Below are 18,403 nucleotides of genomic sequence, written 5' to 3' on the forward strand. Positions count from 1 at the left end.
TGCTTGTTCCTTTACATCTTGAGGAGCTCTTCATTTTTTAAAATGAATTTCTATTTGAAATAACTGCAAACTGCATTTTTGAAGGCATTTCAAATGCACTGGAGAAAGGGAGGGGGGATCCAGGTAATATGAAAGGAGGAAGAATAACCTCTGACCTGACATTACCAAAAATACAAATAAAAAGAGACACTAAGATGAAAACAAAATAGTGTCATGGATTTACATATGGGGTTTTTGATGGAAACTAGGGCTGGGGTTTTTTTTAGATCAAAACTCACCATCTCAAAACCACTCCTTTTCATCCGCCTGCAGGACTTGAGGTAAGTACGTATACGCTTTCTGGCACGCTCTTGGTACTCAGGGAATTGTCGCCTGCATGAGTCAATGATAGCCTGGATCTTTTCTTTGGGCTGCTTAGAGATTGGGACCATTCGGTCCAAGTTTTCATCTACAAACAGCCTGACAAACATCTGTTGGCAAGAGGGAGACAGAGGAGAAGGTTTTGGAGGGGTGGTGTTCTCTTCTCTTTCTAAGCTTCCTGGCTCAGTTACAGAGAGGAAGACATTTTCTTTATTTTTATTTTTCTTTATTTACACAGTGAAGAGCTTTGTAATGGAAAGTCAGAAATGCTAAGCAAGCAAGGATTTTGTTTTAGGATTGACAAAAAGAAGACAAGAAAAGATTAGGCTGTAGTGTATAGAAATTGTGAGGGAAATAAAACACAGATTGTGAAAATAGGCACTGTTTTCATGTCTGTTATTAACAATGCAGTAGGATGCCTACATTGTTATACTGAACTGCGTCTCTTACTCTTCCCCTGCTGTGAGCAATTTTTGCGTACGTTGTCATGCAAAATTATATAAATCTGGAAAATAATAGAAAATAGCTGGCCGCTGGAATACACTCCTGGAACTACACTGCAGCCCCCTAGTCCCTACTGCTGCTGTCCACTGAGCAAACATGCACACACACACAAAACACACAACTGAGGTAAATATACGTTAAACCTCTAAATCTGGTGAACTGGTGTCTGTTTCCAAGTGTTTCAATGTGTGCGGAGGGAGGGAGGTCCCCCTTCTAATAAAGTTAGTGTACCTCTTTTACTGCCACATATACCCATAATAAATGCCACAAATAAGAAAATAAAATTCTGAAGGGCATAAAGCTCCATGTAACTCACATTAAAAGCTTTCAGACGCTCCGCTTCTACACCATCCGACTCATTGGCCTTCTCAGCATCTTCGTGTTCATCATGATCATCCTCGTCCTCTTCTCCACGGTTCAGGGAGAGGTCTTCTGCACCTCTGTCCATGCTTTCATTCTTGCCAGAATCATAGCTTGAATAGCTATGGGCAGGTGACTAGGAATAAAGGAAGCCATTTTGTAAAACGTGTCTGAGGAAATCACCTGCTTCAACCTCAACAAATCCTTGCCTTCTCTACATACTAACAGATTCCCCAAATGGACTTTTTTGAATAGAAATTGTGTTCAAGAACTCTTTGTATGGGGCTTTAGAGTAAGGCAGCATGTACCGGTAATTGTACAGTTCATAAGTAATAATTTTTTTAAAAAAGCACAATTTAGCCATAACATTCACTTCAGAAGTTGGGAAGAAGAGAGCCGATGTGATCCAATGGACAGGATGATTAATTTGGACTTGTTAAGAACTAAGTTTAATATTCCAGTTCTGCCATGGAATCAGAGTCCAGCCTAAGGTAAAACAGTATCTGGGAATTCTTCTTATAGCCAGTTGCTCTTATTGTTGTTTGATGGATTTATCTTCAAAATATATTCAAAATTTATACATGCCTGTGCTCTTCATAACTGGCATGATACGCCTGCATTTCATGTTCATGGAAAGGGTCCTTATTACAATACATACTATAAAAATGGCATTCCAGTTACATTTAGCGCTCTCTCTCTCTCTCTCTCTCTCTCTCTCTCTCTCTCTCTCTCTCTCTTTCCCCGCCTATATAATAAAAGTGAAAAGTGCCTCAGATGTCTTCATTTCAGCTGCAAGTTCCTCTACATGACTGCAAAGTTTAGAGTTAATATTTCATTTTCTGCGAAGTTAAATAGTTGTGATGTTGAACAAACATTCTTTTTCTTAAACAGGTGTGTGTAAAACAAAGAGAAATCTTTTCATAAGTAATTTCCCATCATGTTCAGTTAACCAACTATATCGTGGAGAAAACTGACTTATAAGTAGTATTTCTATGCTAATCCAATTTCACATGGTGTTTTCTTTTAGTATATAGAATAGTTTGTTTTGATAGCTTTCCCAGAATACTAATACGTGTGTGTGTGTGTGTGTACCAATTACATACATGAAAAAAACAAGGCAGAAAGAAGAGAAGCCATTCAATATTTCAATTGCTAATGACAATGCACACTTATTTAAGTTTCTGTAAACTACATTTAATTCTGGAAATTGTAACATGCAGATTGATCCTTTCATTTTACCAAATTCACCAACAACTGTAAATACTATAAGTTTTGTCACCTTCAAATTGCCAACAGTGTATATTTGTGTAACACTTGTAGTTGTTTAAATTGACTGTTTTAGTTTTCTCTTTACCGCATATATGTATTTTTATATACAAAGCAATATAGAAATATCCTTAATAAAACAAATGTTTAAAGTTGTGTGAGAGAGAAAGTGAAACATTTTGTTTTCCCTGCAAAGCTTTTCATTCATCAGGATTCATAATTTCCTTTAGGATGGAATCAATAGCTTGCTGGATAAATCACATGTGTCCATTTCATTAAACAATTACTCACTCAGAGTGCCCAAAACTTGGCAACTACCAACAGAATCAGATACTACAGTTTTCCCCTAACAGATTTAGATTTTGGATGGAACTCTTTCTGTATATTTTGCACAGCAACCCAATACAAGCCAAAACACACATTCAATTCTATCAATATAGCTAAAAGATGCATATGTACCAATTGATGTGTTTAGAGAACATATAAAGTGGCTGCATCTCTGCCAGTTTATGAGATATGAACATCTGCGTGGGTAAGTTGTGATGATGTACAACCAAGATGAAGGATCTCCACTGCAGATCTGTGATTTGGGAATGGAACCACCTCTGGAAGGCTGTGCTGGAGTCTCACTGTGACTAACTTGTATTGGGCCTATTTCTATTGTACAGTACTGCGCCATTCCTTTAGTTGGAGGTATGATGCATCTTCTCAGCCCTCCTCCCATTTCTTCCTGCTCAAAGGCAAGAATAGGAGGCACAGAAACAGATTAAGTAAAGAGAATTTTTTTTTAAAAGTAGAGAATACTTGGCATCTGGAAATGAGGAGTCTCTAAGTGCTCAGAATGGGATGGGTAGACAGGTTGTGGGTGGAGAGAAACAGGCCATAAAAACCATTCAGTTATTTGCTCTTTTTGCCTCTCTGCATTTCATTTTTTTAATCCTCTTTCTCACAGAATCATAGAATTGTCCAAGGTGGGGCTCAAACTCACAACCCTAAGATTAAAAGTCTCATGCTTAACTGACTAAACTATCATGTTTTCCTTCTGTTCCAATTTCTAGCCTTTAACCAGTTATCAGCATTGTGTCTGCTCTGTATCCTCCTCCTGAACAGCAGAAAGTGAACTATGCAGAATCAGAATAACACTAGGCAGTTCTCCTAGTTTTGTTTACACTAAAACACAAATGGATATGGGGAGCCTGGAGGAATGTGGGATTTTACTTGCTTACACCTGCCTGAGGCTAGTAACTGGAAGCACTATTTTTGTTTGTTAAATTTCAGTACTCAGTTGGAATCCATACAGGTGCTGGTAATGCAACAGGTTTATTAAACAGGCTGACCAGATGGAAGTGAGGCCACCAAACCTACAGGTGTACCTTATTATAATGCAATCCATATCTGCTCATATGGCCTCTTCTACACAGCTATTAAAGGTAAAGGTTCTCTGGCCTCTTTGGCTTCAAGCCACCTTAAGGGGAATATACAATTGCCTGTCACAGCTTGAAATAAACAAGCAGGATTTTGCCTGGTCAAAGGGAAAGGTAGGGAGGAGTCCAGAGGCTTAAAGAGTGCTGCACAGTCAAAAGAGGATCATTAAACAGATCTTATATAATATACAATGAACAGTTTGGATTTTACAATTGATTTCTCTAACAGTGTAATCCTCGAGGGTTTGGATTAGTTGGCCTTTTGGCCAATTCCGTTTGTATATTCTTGGGTAAACAGTATCTACTGACAGCAAAAGACAACATTTCTTTGATAATATCTTGGTATGTATTACTGTCAAAATAAATTCATGGGGAGAGGTTTTGTATGAAATATACTGAAATGCTTATTTATCTACTACAGTATCTACTTCTGTGTACTATTGACTTGTACAGCCTTCTGCTACTTCTACTTCTGCTACATGTTTTGGAAAGTGGTTTGTTCGTCTGTCTTTCTGTTCTCCATGCATGACTGTTCCTGAGGTGGAAGAGAGAGCTTTTGCCTACATTGGGGAGCCATCAGGCACCATTTTGAACCAAGGTGGCAGACTTAAGTGTTCCACACTACACCAATTTGGGTGCCTTGGGAGATTTTGATGCCCGGTTTGTTCTGACAGCTCCCAAGATTGAGAATCAAGGTTTGGTCTATGCTTGTATACCATTGTGAGCCATTCTGTAGGCATCCCAAGATGCAGGTCCAAGCCAAGGTGGTCTCTGGCCTCTTAAGCAGACCTCAGCTTTTGTGGCTGGAGTCTGGGTTGTGGGGCCAGTGTGTCCTTGTGTGGTGAGTACCAGCACCTTTCCCCCCCTAGGTTTTTTATAAGGTTTTTTAAAACCGTAATTAAACATTAGCCCTAAACCCAAATTGATTAGGGGCCGGCTATGGTCTAGTGTTATTGGGTCAGTTTGGGGCCCTGGGGCAGGGGGCAAGACTACACATAGCCCTGAGAGTAACAAATTACACCATCCATTCATAAATCTCAATAATTTTTGGTTTCTTAATTTTCCTGGGCAGACACTTCCAGCTTGTATTAATATAAATTACCGTACTCTGAAAATGTGCCCCTTTATTTTTCCAGAAATGTCTGATAATGCAATTTTTTGAGTGTCTTCTCATTTTTATGCAGAGCACAATATAACACAGGACTGAAGCATAATCTTTCCATATTTATTTAATATAATTTCACTTCACAGCTTGATCGAAGGCCAGAAAAGCTAAAGTGATGGTTATATAAAATTTGTTCAAGGCATGAAATAACTCTTTCATGAAACTGATTTGATAGGGGGATTTTTTTTTAAAGACTCTTTTTGACTAACACAAATCCTCTAGGAAAAGCAGTATGACTGTATTTGAGTGTGTTTTCATCAAGGCCAACAGATACCCAGAGCTTCCTTGCATGTCTAGTCATGTGATATTAGAAGAAACCAGGATTTTTAATTACACACAATTCTCTAGTGAAGAACAATGGGTGACTACTAATTTAATCCTTGTCCCTTTCACATTGGATGGCCAGTGTTCAAATCTGTATTCTGTGTGATACAAGATAATAGCTGGCTACAACATTATCTCAAACTATAAACACATGTATGCATATTTCAGTTTAAAATTTCTACCAATTATATTTTACATAAAGACCTTTTCATGGAACTCATTAAGGCAATTTCCAGGGAGTATCCATCTGCAATGGTGAATGTTATTATTTGCACTCATAGCAGAGTGAATGGCCCTATACCAACCAGTATGGCCGCAAAGCACCTTTCTTCTTTCTGAATACAGAAGGGATATATTAGGTTTGCAGAAAAATACTAGAACTGCACATGGAACAGCGCAGTGCAGAGTGCAAGCACGGTCCCATCTCCAGCAACAGAACATGGAATCTCCAAGCAGGTGCCAAAGTCCCAGCTCCCTAGTAGGCACACCAGTGCTGACACTTGTGTTGAGCACAGTGAAAATGTTATTTTAGCTGCAAGTTCTCTGCTGCTTGCTTCTATTAGCAATACTATTTCAAGTGTTTTACTGTATTTGCATACCCTCCAACTGTCCTGAAATTGCTGGGACCATCATGAAAACCCTTGAGGAATCACGGGTTCTTATTTTGCCATGTAGAGTTCAGATTTAAGCTGCTCTTAAAGGGGCAATGGACTTGCAGCTAGCTTTAATGGCCCCTTTAAGAGTAGCTTGGCTCCCCATCTTGTATCCACACCCATTGATATGTTTTGCATCAGGGAATTTTGCAGCCCAGGTTTGAGTGCACACATCGGTGTTGTAGGGTGTGTGTGAGTGAAGGTGTTTCCATAGCCAACGGCACCTATTAGGAGAAGAGAAGAGCTTCTCCACAGATCCCTCACCTAATTAGAAAATTTTGGTTCTAATCTTTGTATTTGCCTTACATCAAAAGTTTTATTATTCTTTCAAAACCTTGCTGCCCCAGTTCCAAGTAATACATTTTGTAAATTCTTGCAGATTCTGAAATGTTAGCCTCAGATTCCTTTTCAGTTATGCTTTACCAACTGCTTCTTTCTCCTTTGCTTATGAATTTTAAAAACCACTACATTTTTCTTCTTCCATAGTTCTACACAGACTAAACCAAAACCTGACTGCAAGAAAGCCCAAAGCAAATCTCTCAGTGACATCAGTGGGAATAACAGAAGACCCCATTAGTCTCATGCACCAGCAAAGTAAATAATTCTCATTTCATTCTGCTTTTTTACTCTTCATACAAAACTCTTTTACATCAAAAAGAAGACATGAAACAAATGGCTCCAGGGTCACATATTTGTCCTCAGGCCATTTTATGCAAAACTAATGAATTTTTGTTTCTGTACATTTTTGCCATTGGCTAAAATGTTCCTTTTTAAATAGGGGTGGGGGAAGCTTTTTGGTTGACACATAATTCATTGCAACTGCCAATTACTGATGGGTACCGGAAAAAATGTTATGTTAACAGACAAATTTGTATAATCTCCTAAAAGACACAGTTTCTGTGTAGTAATATGCAGCACAATTTTAAGAGCATGTTTACTCTGAAGCAAGTCCCTCTGAGCTCAATGGGATTTACTGCAGACTTCATCTCTCAAATATATCACCAAGGGCTATGAATCATTTTTATCTTGCTGCTCTATTAATTTTGTGATTTGTTTTAATTGGAATATGGTCCTTAACAGTTTGGAAAACTGTCTTTATAGGGGGTGTGAGTAGCTTAACTCCTTTCATAAGAAAGGCCAGGAAAGAAAATACATATCCACTCTCAGTTAAATAATTCAATTGGTAGTTTAACAAATATATATGAATGTATGCATAGTTTTGGAATTCTCCCAGTACTAATTTGAACACAAATTAATAAGGAAAATTAGTCAAATAAAGCAATGCTCAAATCATATTTTAACTGAGATTAATGGTTAGACTGCTCCCTGTAAAGTCCACAATCACATAGTGGTGGACCTTGACGTCTCAAATTTCAGTGGTGCCATGTGTGATGCTAAAATCCAGTGCCACCCCCCATCTTCTGTTGTATGTCATAGTTGTGGTGCCTCCTCAGATGCCCCAGAAGCTCTGTGCCCAGTGTGACCACACTAGTTGCATTCCCCTAGATCCACCTTTGCAATCCCAACAAGCTTATGCATTCAGGTGGGTCAGCTACTTTCCTTGTGCGTATAGCTCCTTTGTTATTTTAACAAAAAGTCTTGTTCACACTGTTAATAGTGCACAGAGCAAGATAATGGCATTACTGGTATCAACCCCCCCCCCCATTTACAGTGGTAGCCTGTAAGCAGTGGCCTATTTATCTACTCACACTGGTACACTTTCTAACTGCTAGGTTGGCAGAAGCTGGGACAAAGCAACGGGAGCTCACCCCGGCGTATGGATTCAAACTGCCAAAAATATGACCGCTGTATGTATGAGGAGAAGGATTGTACTTCGATCCTAAAAAGATATTCCTAAAAAGCTATTTAACAGAGATGGAATTGGGATCTAAGAACATCACAGGAAGCAGGTTAGTCCCCATAAACCATTCATAGGTGAACACATGTGCATAATTAGTTTGCTTAAGAAAACAGATTATGGCAAGTAAAACAGATTATGGCAAGCTTGTTTGTAGTCTGAAACGGTTCCTTTTTCCTTTTTCCTTTTTTTTCCCATCATTAACTCTCAGTGCCCCTTCAGCATAATGGTAGCATTTATGATGTAGTCCATTAAGCTACATTTTGGTATCTTGAAATTGTTTCAGGAGAGTCTAGAACTTTCAGAAATCAGTCATAACTCTTCTCTTTTGATCAGATTTGCCTCCACAATTGGGATCATATTTCCTCCCACATCAAATGTGCTCTCAGATCCAGTTGCTTTCCTTTCAAACACAGACATAGATTTCCAAGACTGGAGCCTAACTTTTCAGATTAATTATGAATTGGCCTTTGGACTCGTTCATGTATCTGATGATTTAGATGCTTGAAAGAACTACAGGAACTTTTTATTGCCCAAATGTGGCCCATCCCGTCACCCCCAATTCCCATCAAAAAGGGTGTACTGTAAGTTCTTGAAGGCCTTGCAGGCACTGGCCAATGACTAGCACTCCCATTATGACCAGCATTGAATAACTGTAGTTTCTTGAACTCTCTGTTATTTTCTCTCCACCACCTACCACCTCCAATAAGCAAGTTTATTTTTCCTCTGGTTTGTTTTAAGTACATCCGAATATCACGGTACAGTACATATTTTAGCTGGGCTTTGCTTTTCATTTCAAGTTACAAATTGCTAGGAACATTACTGAACAGATAGGATGTTTGCCATGACAAGTCACAGCACAATAAAGAAAAGTAAAACTGCAGAATAGATTGTGCAAAATAAGAGAAAATATGTAAATGCACTCAGGTTGCAGAATTTATGAATCACAGAATTTGGCTCTGCTTGGTGCAGGATTTTAATTGCCTGGGTGCAAAATTTTAATTTGGGTTGTTGCTTTTATAGTACAGCCATGAATAAAATGCAAATGAGGCAATCTGCCAACGGCAGAGGTTTGATGTGGCAGCATTTTGAAGATGGTGGCAGAGAGTTGGATCATTCCAGATATTTCTGGGAAATATAGAAACTTGTTCCAAGCTACCATGGATTTCCCAGTATCTGAGCAATTTATAGCTGGAGGGTTGCTGCAGTTTTATAGCCCCTTTGGATTGTCAAAACTGTGCAAAGATATCAGATTGCAACCAAAAATACCCTCACAGAAATAGAGCTCTGCCCAGATCTGAGCATTGATGTTATTTATATTTGTTATTAACATTATGATTGTTCATAAGCAAATATGGCAAGATATTTTTTACAATCCACCCAAATAAGCTGGTCGTGCATAAGGAAAATCAGACTTAGTGCTCACTAAGCATCAAATGTTTATGAATGTCTTTTAGAGTTCCCTTAATTTTAATAGAGTTCCCTTAATGCATTTTTAGGCTCACATGGGAGATAAGAATTGGAAAAACCTACATGGAGTCAGCATGAAAAGTTCTAGTATCTAAATTATTAAAGAAGTGCAGTAGATATATTTTAAACTTCAACTATAGGGCTATCTTCACAGAAGCTTAAATTAATTAAATTTGTAAACTTCCCTTCATCCAAAAATTTCAAGGCAGTTCACACAATAAAATACAGAATAAAACCACAAAGTACATAATAAAAACAAAACAATAACAACTCCCTCCCACAAAGACATTTAAAAGGGCATAGATTATTATCCAGCCAAAGGTCTGGTTGAAGAGGAATTTTTTGCCTGGCACTTAAAGAAGTATACTGAAGGTGCCAGATGAAACTCCTTTGGTGGAGCATTTCACAAATGGCAAGCCACTGCAGAAAAGTCTCATTCTTGTGTTGCCACCATCTGGACTGCTCATGGAGGAGGCACATGAAGAAGAGTGTCAGATGATGATTGCAGTGTTTGGGTTGGTTTATAAGTGGAGAGGTGTTCCTTGGGGTATTGTGGTCCTGAGCAGTTTAAGGATTTATAGGTCAAAACCAGCACTTTGAATTGGGCCTGGAAACTAATTGGCAACCAGTGTGGTTGTGCCACGATCAGTGTAATATGCTCAAACTGTCTTGCCTCGGTGAGCAACCTGGCCACTGAATTCTGCACCAGCTAAAGTTTCTGAAATGTTTTCAGGAGCAGCCCTATGTATAACATGACAAGAGTCATGATGGCTGCATACTATTTCCAGAATCAGTGTCACTACACCTCTAAACATAAGAGCACCCCTGCTGGATCAAACCCAAAGCACATCTAGTCCAACATTCTGTTCTCACAGTGGGCAACCAATGCCTATGTGAAGTGCACAAGCAGCACATAAATGTAATAACACACTCCCACTTCTAGCAACTGGTAACTGAATACATTTGAATACCAGCCACTGGGGAACAACAGTAGCAGAGGGCTACCAGAGCATGGACAACAGAAATTAGGCTGTCCCTGTCTTAGAGGTCAAGGATACATTTTCCCCATCTCTTTCCAAACAGGAGTCATCATTCAGGGCAACCAAAGCTGTTTCTGTGCTGAAACCAAGCCTAAACCCCAGTTGAAATGGATCATTTTCTGGTGCCCCATCTAAGCTATGCTTGGTTCAATAGGATTTTGTAATTCTAGAGAATGGTAGTGCTGAAGTTCTCTGAAAGTCCAGAGAATATAAATCAGAATATATATTGGGGGATATATCTCTGATTGGGACCTTTAGCCATCTTGTTCATGGTTTCCTTCAGATAATTATGGATGGTTGTAATCAGACATGATATTAAACTATGGTTTGTGCTAACTTTGTAAGCTCTGAGCCATGTTTTATGTTCTAGAAAATCAGGCAAAATATATGGTCAGTTATGCAGGTACCTGAGGCTCACAGGGAAAGCAGGCATTAAAGTCTGAATTGAGCAGAAAGCATACAGGACCTTGGACAGCTCTAAAGTGTCCCTGCTTGCTAATGCAGCTAAAAGAGAAATTGTCTCTACAGGAAGACAGAGACAACTGAAGCCTTATGCAGGCTATGCAGGGTTGATCGGGTAAGTCATGCCTGTCTGGAGGAGCTAGATGGCTGGTTAAAGGCCTTTGCATTGTTTTGTAGTCTGATATCTGTGAGGCTTGGAGAGACAGAGGTAATGCAGAAAAGTTGCTAGAGAACAGTTAGAGCACCAGAGGATGGAGGTAGGGTTGTGTCCTCTGGCCAGGAGATCCCTCAATAAGTTACTATAGGTTATTCCCCTGAATAAGTGACCGGAACATCATCTGGATTCTCCACCATGCGCTGCATAAACCCAGGTTTGGGTTTATGATACAATGGAATGCGTAGGTTTTCTCCTCCCCCCCTCCCTTGTTTCTCAGATGCTATTCCAAACCATTCAGTATTGCTCAAAGTGTAGCCACTTGGGGTACACCAGGGATAGTCAATATGGAACTCTCTAGATGTTGTTGGCGTAAAGCTCCCATCAGACCATCATTAATTGTTAAGCAACTATGAGTAGGTGATTTTAAATCTCCAAATATTAATGATCAATAACATTTGGAACATAGTGGGACCTGAGATGTAGATGTCATCTTTGTTTTGGGGTGTAGCCTTAAAGTGAAAACCATAACAGATACTGAGTAAAAGAACAAATGCACTTGAATAAATTTATGGGTCTCACTGAAGAACCTCCCTTCTGTTGGCATCTCTGTGTTAGGAGACAAATGAGGAGTGTCCCTTTGAGGGTAAAGTCAAATGGTTGGAGAATTTCTTTTCTCTGTGCTACTCCGAGCTGTCAATGCTTCTCTGGTTACTGCTGTTGACATGCAATCTGACTGTCTGTCTCCAGGAACTGCGATCATCTGCAAGGAATTCCCACATGGTGGGCTTAATGCTTCCAGCCTTCGTGTTATGTTTGCAGACATATTTGTAACACAGAGTTGGTTGGCCAGCAGGAACAGGCCTAGTGCCAGCTCCCCGTTGAGCACATCCTCGAGGATCCTGCCATCTTCCATGCTGTGTACATGACCAAGTCAGTGTAGATGTCGCTGAGATAGGAGCGCGAACATGCTGTGGGAATGTAGGCTTGGGAGAATACATATTTGTTTGAGACTCTGCCTGCCATGTGATGCCCCAAATCTTCCTGATGCAGTGCATATGGAAGGCATTGATTGTTAGCATCACATTTTCCCACACCCTTTTGGAGAGGTGAGTCATTGCCATAGCTGTTTTGCCAATATGCTCATCCAGTTCAGCATCGATAGACAGGTTGCTGGTTATGGTGGAGTCCAGGTAGGCAAAATCTTCTACCACCTCAAGTGTGAGGTCACCAGTGCTGATGTGTGGAGTGCTGCCAGTATCCTGACCCAGGATGTTGGTCTTTATCAGGCTGATCGCAAGGCCAAACTCCATGCAGGCATGGATAAAATGGTTTATGGGTCTCTGTAGAGCTTCCTTGGAATGAGCTGTCCAGACTGTATCATCTGCAAACAACATCTCTTGGATTAGAAACCCGCCCCCACACACACACACATCAAACTGAAGGCATAGGAGAGCAAGAAGTGGGCATCCTATCTTGTTGAGCACTTGAAGAGTCTTTTTCAGCTGACCAGGTCAAAGGCCTTTGTATGGTCTATGAAGACAACGTACAAGGGGCACCTCTATTCTAGGCATTTCTTCTGCAGCTGACGCAGTGAGAAAATCATGTCAACTGCTGACCTCAGAACATTGTGGCTCAGGATAAACTCTGTCACTGAGTAATTGCAATCTGTTGAGAATTACATGGGCAAACACTTTCCTTGCAGTACTCTGCAGAGAGATTGCACAGTAGTTGTTACAGTCATGGTGGTCACCTTTGTTCTTGTAGAGGGTTCACAGTGCTGGGGTCACACATGTCTTGTGGCACTGATCCTTGTTCTCAATACTGCAAGAGGAGGCTGTGGAGGTGTGTCATGAGGGAGGAATTGAGGCCAGCTTTCAGCATTTCTATGGAGATTGCGTCCTATCCTGGGACTTTACCACATGTCTAAGAGTTTAAGACAATCTTCAATGGGAGGGAGGGACATCTAGCTCTTCCAAGACAGGCAGAGTTTGGATTGATAACTGTTGATTACTGTATCAGAGACTGTGTTTCCCCATTAATGCAGTTCCTGAGAGTGCTCTGCCCATCACTAGGCCCTCTTTCATTTTTATATTACTTTGTATATTGTAGCCTGTTGATTTTTCTGACTCCTTGAGTATTGAGTCCTTGATTAAGTCCAGCATTGAAAGCATTTTTCTGCTACTTTTTTAAAATAAAAAGATAGAATATATTTTTCAATTTCTAAACATATTTACATCAAGCAAATTACAATGATTTCAAGATCATTTCAGAATACTCATGGAGTTCTCACATTATTCATGTTGGGGGGGGGGATGCAAAACCAACCAACAACAGAACACAGTGGCACTCAAAGCACTTTCAGGGTAATTTATGATATGTCCCTGCTGGTATTAAAATCAGTGGAAGTATCTGGATCCTGTACTCAGTTTCAGTGGTATAAAGATAATAATCCAGTGGGTAATATCAGATTTTAAAAGGCTGGAGTTTTCAGTGATAGAAGCAGAAACAATAATTGCAAGAATTCTGTTAGATTAAATTCAACTCTTCATTCTTCTTACAGTACACATTCATGGCAACTGCCTTCCTATCAGACTAGCTATCTAATCTGCTGGATCTGTCTTTAGCTACACATAGTCACCTTATTCTCTCCCAGCTAATACAATAGGAACAACCAGGGGTGCTGGAGGGAAAGTCGTTTGGAAATGTCAGCTTCTTAAAGCAAAGTTGTTGGTTTCAATTCAGACATGTTTGTACATGTTTATAGATGGCAATGAAAGCTTTAGTGCTTCTGTTGACACAATAAGGATACTAATACATACTGATCAACTCTGTTGACACAATAAGGATACTAATACATACTGATCATGAAACATGTGTGATTCATCCAACAGGAAGATTTCACAGGTCTTCTCAAAATACTGTATTTCAGATCAGAAATGAAAAACTTGCAGAATGTATTTCTGGTTGATAAAATATTGGTATTTGTTAGTATACTAATATGCACGTGAGAAATAGACAGTGTGAGCACAAAATAGCAGAAACAACTAGGTGTCAACAACTTTTCCAATTTCCTAATTTGCAAAGCCCTTGAACCGTTACAGTAGACTTTTCTTCTTCCTAATCTATGCTCTTGTAATATCTTGTGAACATGGAAGCATCTTACCTTGCTTCCATTTTCTTTTGCCTCTTGCTCCATCTTAAGATCAGATACTAGGATGTTCTTGTACTTGTTCTTTCCATCACTGCTTTGGTCATCTAACCTGTATTCTGACGTGAGCTGAGCAGAGAAGGGACTGTCACTCAGATTCAGCGGCTGTTCATCCGGTTCCAGAGGTGCTTTGCCATTACTGTTGGCTTCTGCCACTTCCCTGCAGTGTGTTCCCCCTGAAGCATTGGAACTGTGTCCTGCAGTCTCATTGCCGTTAAAACTCTCTGCAGCTGAATCATCTATGAAACACATGGATTTACAGTTTTTCAATGGCATGTCATCAATATTATCTTTATACCCAAACAACAAAAAATTACAAAAAACCCTACAACCTGCTGCCACTCACACAACATTTCCAACAGTTCAGCTGAAAATATTTATGTGATTACCAGTCACTATTGACAGTCACAGAACAGTTAAGAAAATTTCAGCCAGAACAGATTCTTTAATGACCTAGGCAGGTGGAAAAGGAAGGGCTTATCTTTCCACTTTATACGTGACATCATGACTCACTTGCTTAAGTTATATGGGGGGGATCTTTACATATCCCAATTATTATGAATTATAGTTCTTTAAACCAGCAAAATATACAGTATTGGAATAGAAAGTTCCCATCCTCTGATGGAAGGAGACTTCCTCCAATGGAAAGACTGCTTCTATGAGGGGATAATGCTCATTCCATCAGTTGGAAGGAAGGAACTATTATAGTCATCCTATTGGGAAAGTTTGGATGATCGTAGCTCAGCTTAATAGGCCAAAGCATGGATGAGCCTTTTGGCTGCACACAAAGCCTCTTGGCTCCTCCCTTCATGGCAGGAATAAACCAGGAAGTCTTCCATTAACTATAGTTTCCTGTTTCATCCATACTGGGGAACCTAGGGTTAACAGCTTTGGAGGAAAGCAGACTACAGTATTTAAATCAACAGCAAATCATGACTTAATGCCCAGGCTTGTCACAAAGTTTTCCACTATAGTTTCCCTGTTTGGTTGAAATGGAAAACTATATTATCTTAAACAAAATTGTGTCCTTTAAACACTTTTTTTGTTCTGAAGACATTGTTGTAAATAAACATGGTATGAAAAGAAAGTGCAGGTTACTTCTGCCTCTCATGTCAATCCTTTCCCAGGTCAATCAAATAAAAAAAAATCCAGCCAGACCAGAAGTGTCAGGACAGCATTAGGACGGTTACAGCAATAATCACAGCAGCTGCATAAAAGGTGGGATGCTGGAGGGTCAGACATGGAAATAGACTGAAGGACAGAACAGGGATTTACAAGTGAGGGAGAGGGTGAGAAAATAGTACAGAAAGAAGAGGGGTTGCAAGGGAAGCCAGAGAGGTATGAGAGAGTAAGAAAGGAATCCTGGGTTGGTAAGCCCAGTGATGAGCCAGTAAGAAAATGAAAGGGGGAGTGGTGGAGGAAGTGAATTACTATGTTAGAGAAAATAGAATGGTCCAGTGATAAGATTGGATCCAAACCTTTAGTTTAGGATAAGGGAGATAGTCTGGGGCTATGAGGATTATTGTGAGCTTGACAGGGAATTCTGAGTTCTATCAATATGTTTAATATGGTTTTCCTAACAATTAATGAATTGTTTGTGCTGCTGAAATAAAATGTAAAGTCAATATACCGGCCATAGTTAGCCTTCCAATATTTTTCACATTGCTTTGTAATATCAATAGTATTTATGCTATTAATTGCTTGGTTATTGACCAAAAAGCAAAAGTAGTTTACAAACTGTCCCGACATAAAATTAGGAACACTTTGTTGCTTTTAAAAGAATAGTGATGAAAATGCATTGGGATTGTTTTGACAAGGTTCTATCACAGAATTGGAAGGGATCCCAATGGTCATCTAGTCCAACCCCCTGCAATGCAGGAATCATTTGCCCAGCATGGGACTCAAACCCACAACTCTGAGATTAAGAGTCTCTGACTCCCTTTACCCTAATAGCAACATTTAAAAAACCCTAAAACTAAAAATCATGACTCAGTTTCTAACTACACAATATAGACACATTTAAGGCTGTTTCTATAGGGATACTAGCAGATAGCAGTTATTGGGGATATGCTGGTTCCTAACATTCAGGTATAAAACGTCCTATATAGCTTGGATTATGTTAACATTACACTAATTATAACCTTCATATAGAAAACATGCACGTGAAATCTGGGTGGATTATACAAATGAATTTAAAAAGTTTGCCAAAGTCCTAAGCAACCAGGATAATGTGGAACAGAGTAGCAACAGAGAAAGAATGAGTGAGAATGCATGGAATTCACACCACTTGATTTTAGGTTCTCTCATTTTATTGGTTTTAAATTCAAAAAGCAGGCTCTTGTTAAGATTCTGAAATCAAGCAATTATTCAAATCAGAACCGTACTTTTGCTGAGCCAACTTTGCTTCCTGTACTAATTTTAGTATACAGAATTACGTAATAAGAATAAAAATGAATCACCAATTAAGAACATATGACATAGTCTGGCTTTTGTTTTGTTCTTATGAGACATTATAAAGCTGTGCTTTCTCCCCCTCCCCCAGTTTGCAAAATACCTTTGCCTGCTCATGGAAGAGTGGTTTCTGTAGCTTTTATGTGCAGTGCAAGAAATTTTAGAGGAGGCTGACTTACCCTATAGTTTCATGGAGAGGCTGATTGGTCTTTTCCCCATCTTTTTATGTTAGTTTCCCCTCCCCAAAAAACTCATAGTTGCAGCAGGTGACAAGGATATCTCTCCAGCATAGTCCTCAAAGAATATGAGCTAGTAAGAGGTTGGAAGGAGAGTTTGTTTTAATTGGGGGGGGGACTGCCAAAGGGAAAAAATGGGGAAAGAAACCCTCAATCACAAGATAAACCAATCCCTACCCCTATCTCATACTCACATTCTAGAAATTCACAGTTTCACCTATCCCTGTCCCCCAATTTGCTGAAACAGCTCTTGTTCATTCCATTCATTCCATTCAAACAATGAATATTTACCATTCATTGGCCTCAATTCAAAAATAGTCGTAGAACCTGTAGCTGCATGTTACAATCTATTTTATCTGACAAATGGGAATGTATATTTCACATGACAGTTTGGATTGAAAGCACATTTCACTATTTACTTCAAGTAAGTTTTGCCTGTTAATATACCTGAGCTGCAACTGTTAAGTATGCTGTTGTGTAATATGTGACAACATAAATGATACTTTCATATGGTTAACAAGTTTCTTGCTCATGTAGAGTAGAATCTTAAGAATACCAAACAAAAGCTAGGTGTGTTTGCCCGAGTTACAAAATATTGAACCAAACACTTCAGCTCTCAATAACAATGGGCACATTTGAGGACTGAGGACAAGGAAGATAAGTGTATGCAAGTGTTTTGGCTATGTTCTGACCAATTGCTGTATTCTAAATATAGAGAGAGAGCCTTTTCTGTGGTGGCTCTTCACCTTTCCAATGCTCTTCCTAAGGTGGCTCACTTAAAGACCACATTACTATCATTTAGGTACAAGAAAACACACTTCTCTTTCTGATTTTAAGAAGGGCTTGTGACAGCATTCTTTAATTTAGTTGTATGATTTTACCATCTATTTAAATTGGCTGTTACTGAATTTAGCTTGTTGTTTAAAATTTTAATCATCATTTCTTTTTAGCCACCCTGGAAACTTAAGTCTGTGTTGAAGGTGCATGATATACATTATATAAAATAAATAAATAGGCCCTGATCTCATTAACCTCACATTATTGTGGTATGATTAGCCTGGATAGAGACAGTAAAGCCAAGAGAATTGGGATTCAATAAAAATAGCATAGATCTCCATTGCCCAGGCATCAATGGTCAGTGTAGTCAAGCACTGGCTGAGGGCCCACACCCTAGAAATAGGCCTATTGACAGAGTTGGCACCTGAGAAGAACCACAAAATGCCATCCCAGCCCCCTGGCTAGGGAAGAAGGGATCGGTGAAGATCTCCATCAGCAGTGGCAGATCTTAGGGTCTCAAATGTCAGCAGCAACCTGTGTGACACCAAAAATCAGTGCCCCCCCCTCACCTCTTGCCTTCTATTCTGCTTCAGAGTTGTGGCACCTGTTGCAGTGTCCCTGAGGCTCTGTGCCCTAAATCTGCCTCTGACATCAGGAGTGGGGGGGGGGAGAGGCAGTCTCTCCTATT

General features: G+C 39.6%; 1 protein-coding gene across 4 annotated transcripts in view; it reads right to left on the reverse strand.

Annotated features, from left to right (window-relative positions):
- The window catches only part of NOL4 (nucleolar protein 4), a 110,895-nt gene that overhangs the window by 20,976 nt on the left and 71,516 nt on the right, over positions 1-18,403 (reverse strand). For 3 of the 4 annotated variants that reach the window (XM_081206814.1, XM_081206817.1, XM_081206816.1), the window contains 3 exons: positions 14,207-14,490; positions 1,181-1,360; positions 279-470 (listed from right to left, as the gene is read on the reverse strand). In XM_081206814.1, coding sequence (XP_081062940.1) covers positions 279-470; positions 1,181-1,360; positions 14,207-14,490 — 656 coding nt within the window. The remainder of the gene's footprint in view (positions 1-278; positions 471-1,180; positions 1,361-14,206; positions 14,491-18,403) is intronic. The other variant, XM_081206815.1, reaches the window with a different exon arrangement.

The sequence above is a fragment of the Podarcis bocagei genome (genome assembly GCF_964188305.1).
Source record: "Podarcis bocagei genome assembly, chromosome: 8".
Classification (NCBI taxonomy): domain Eukaryota; kingdom Metazoa; phylum Chordata; class Lepidosauria; order Squamata; family Lacertidae; genus Podarcis; species Podarcis bocagei.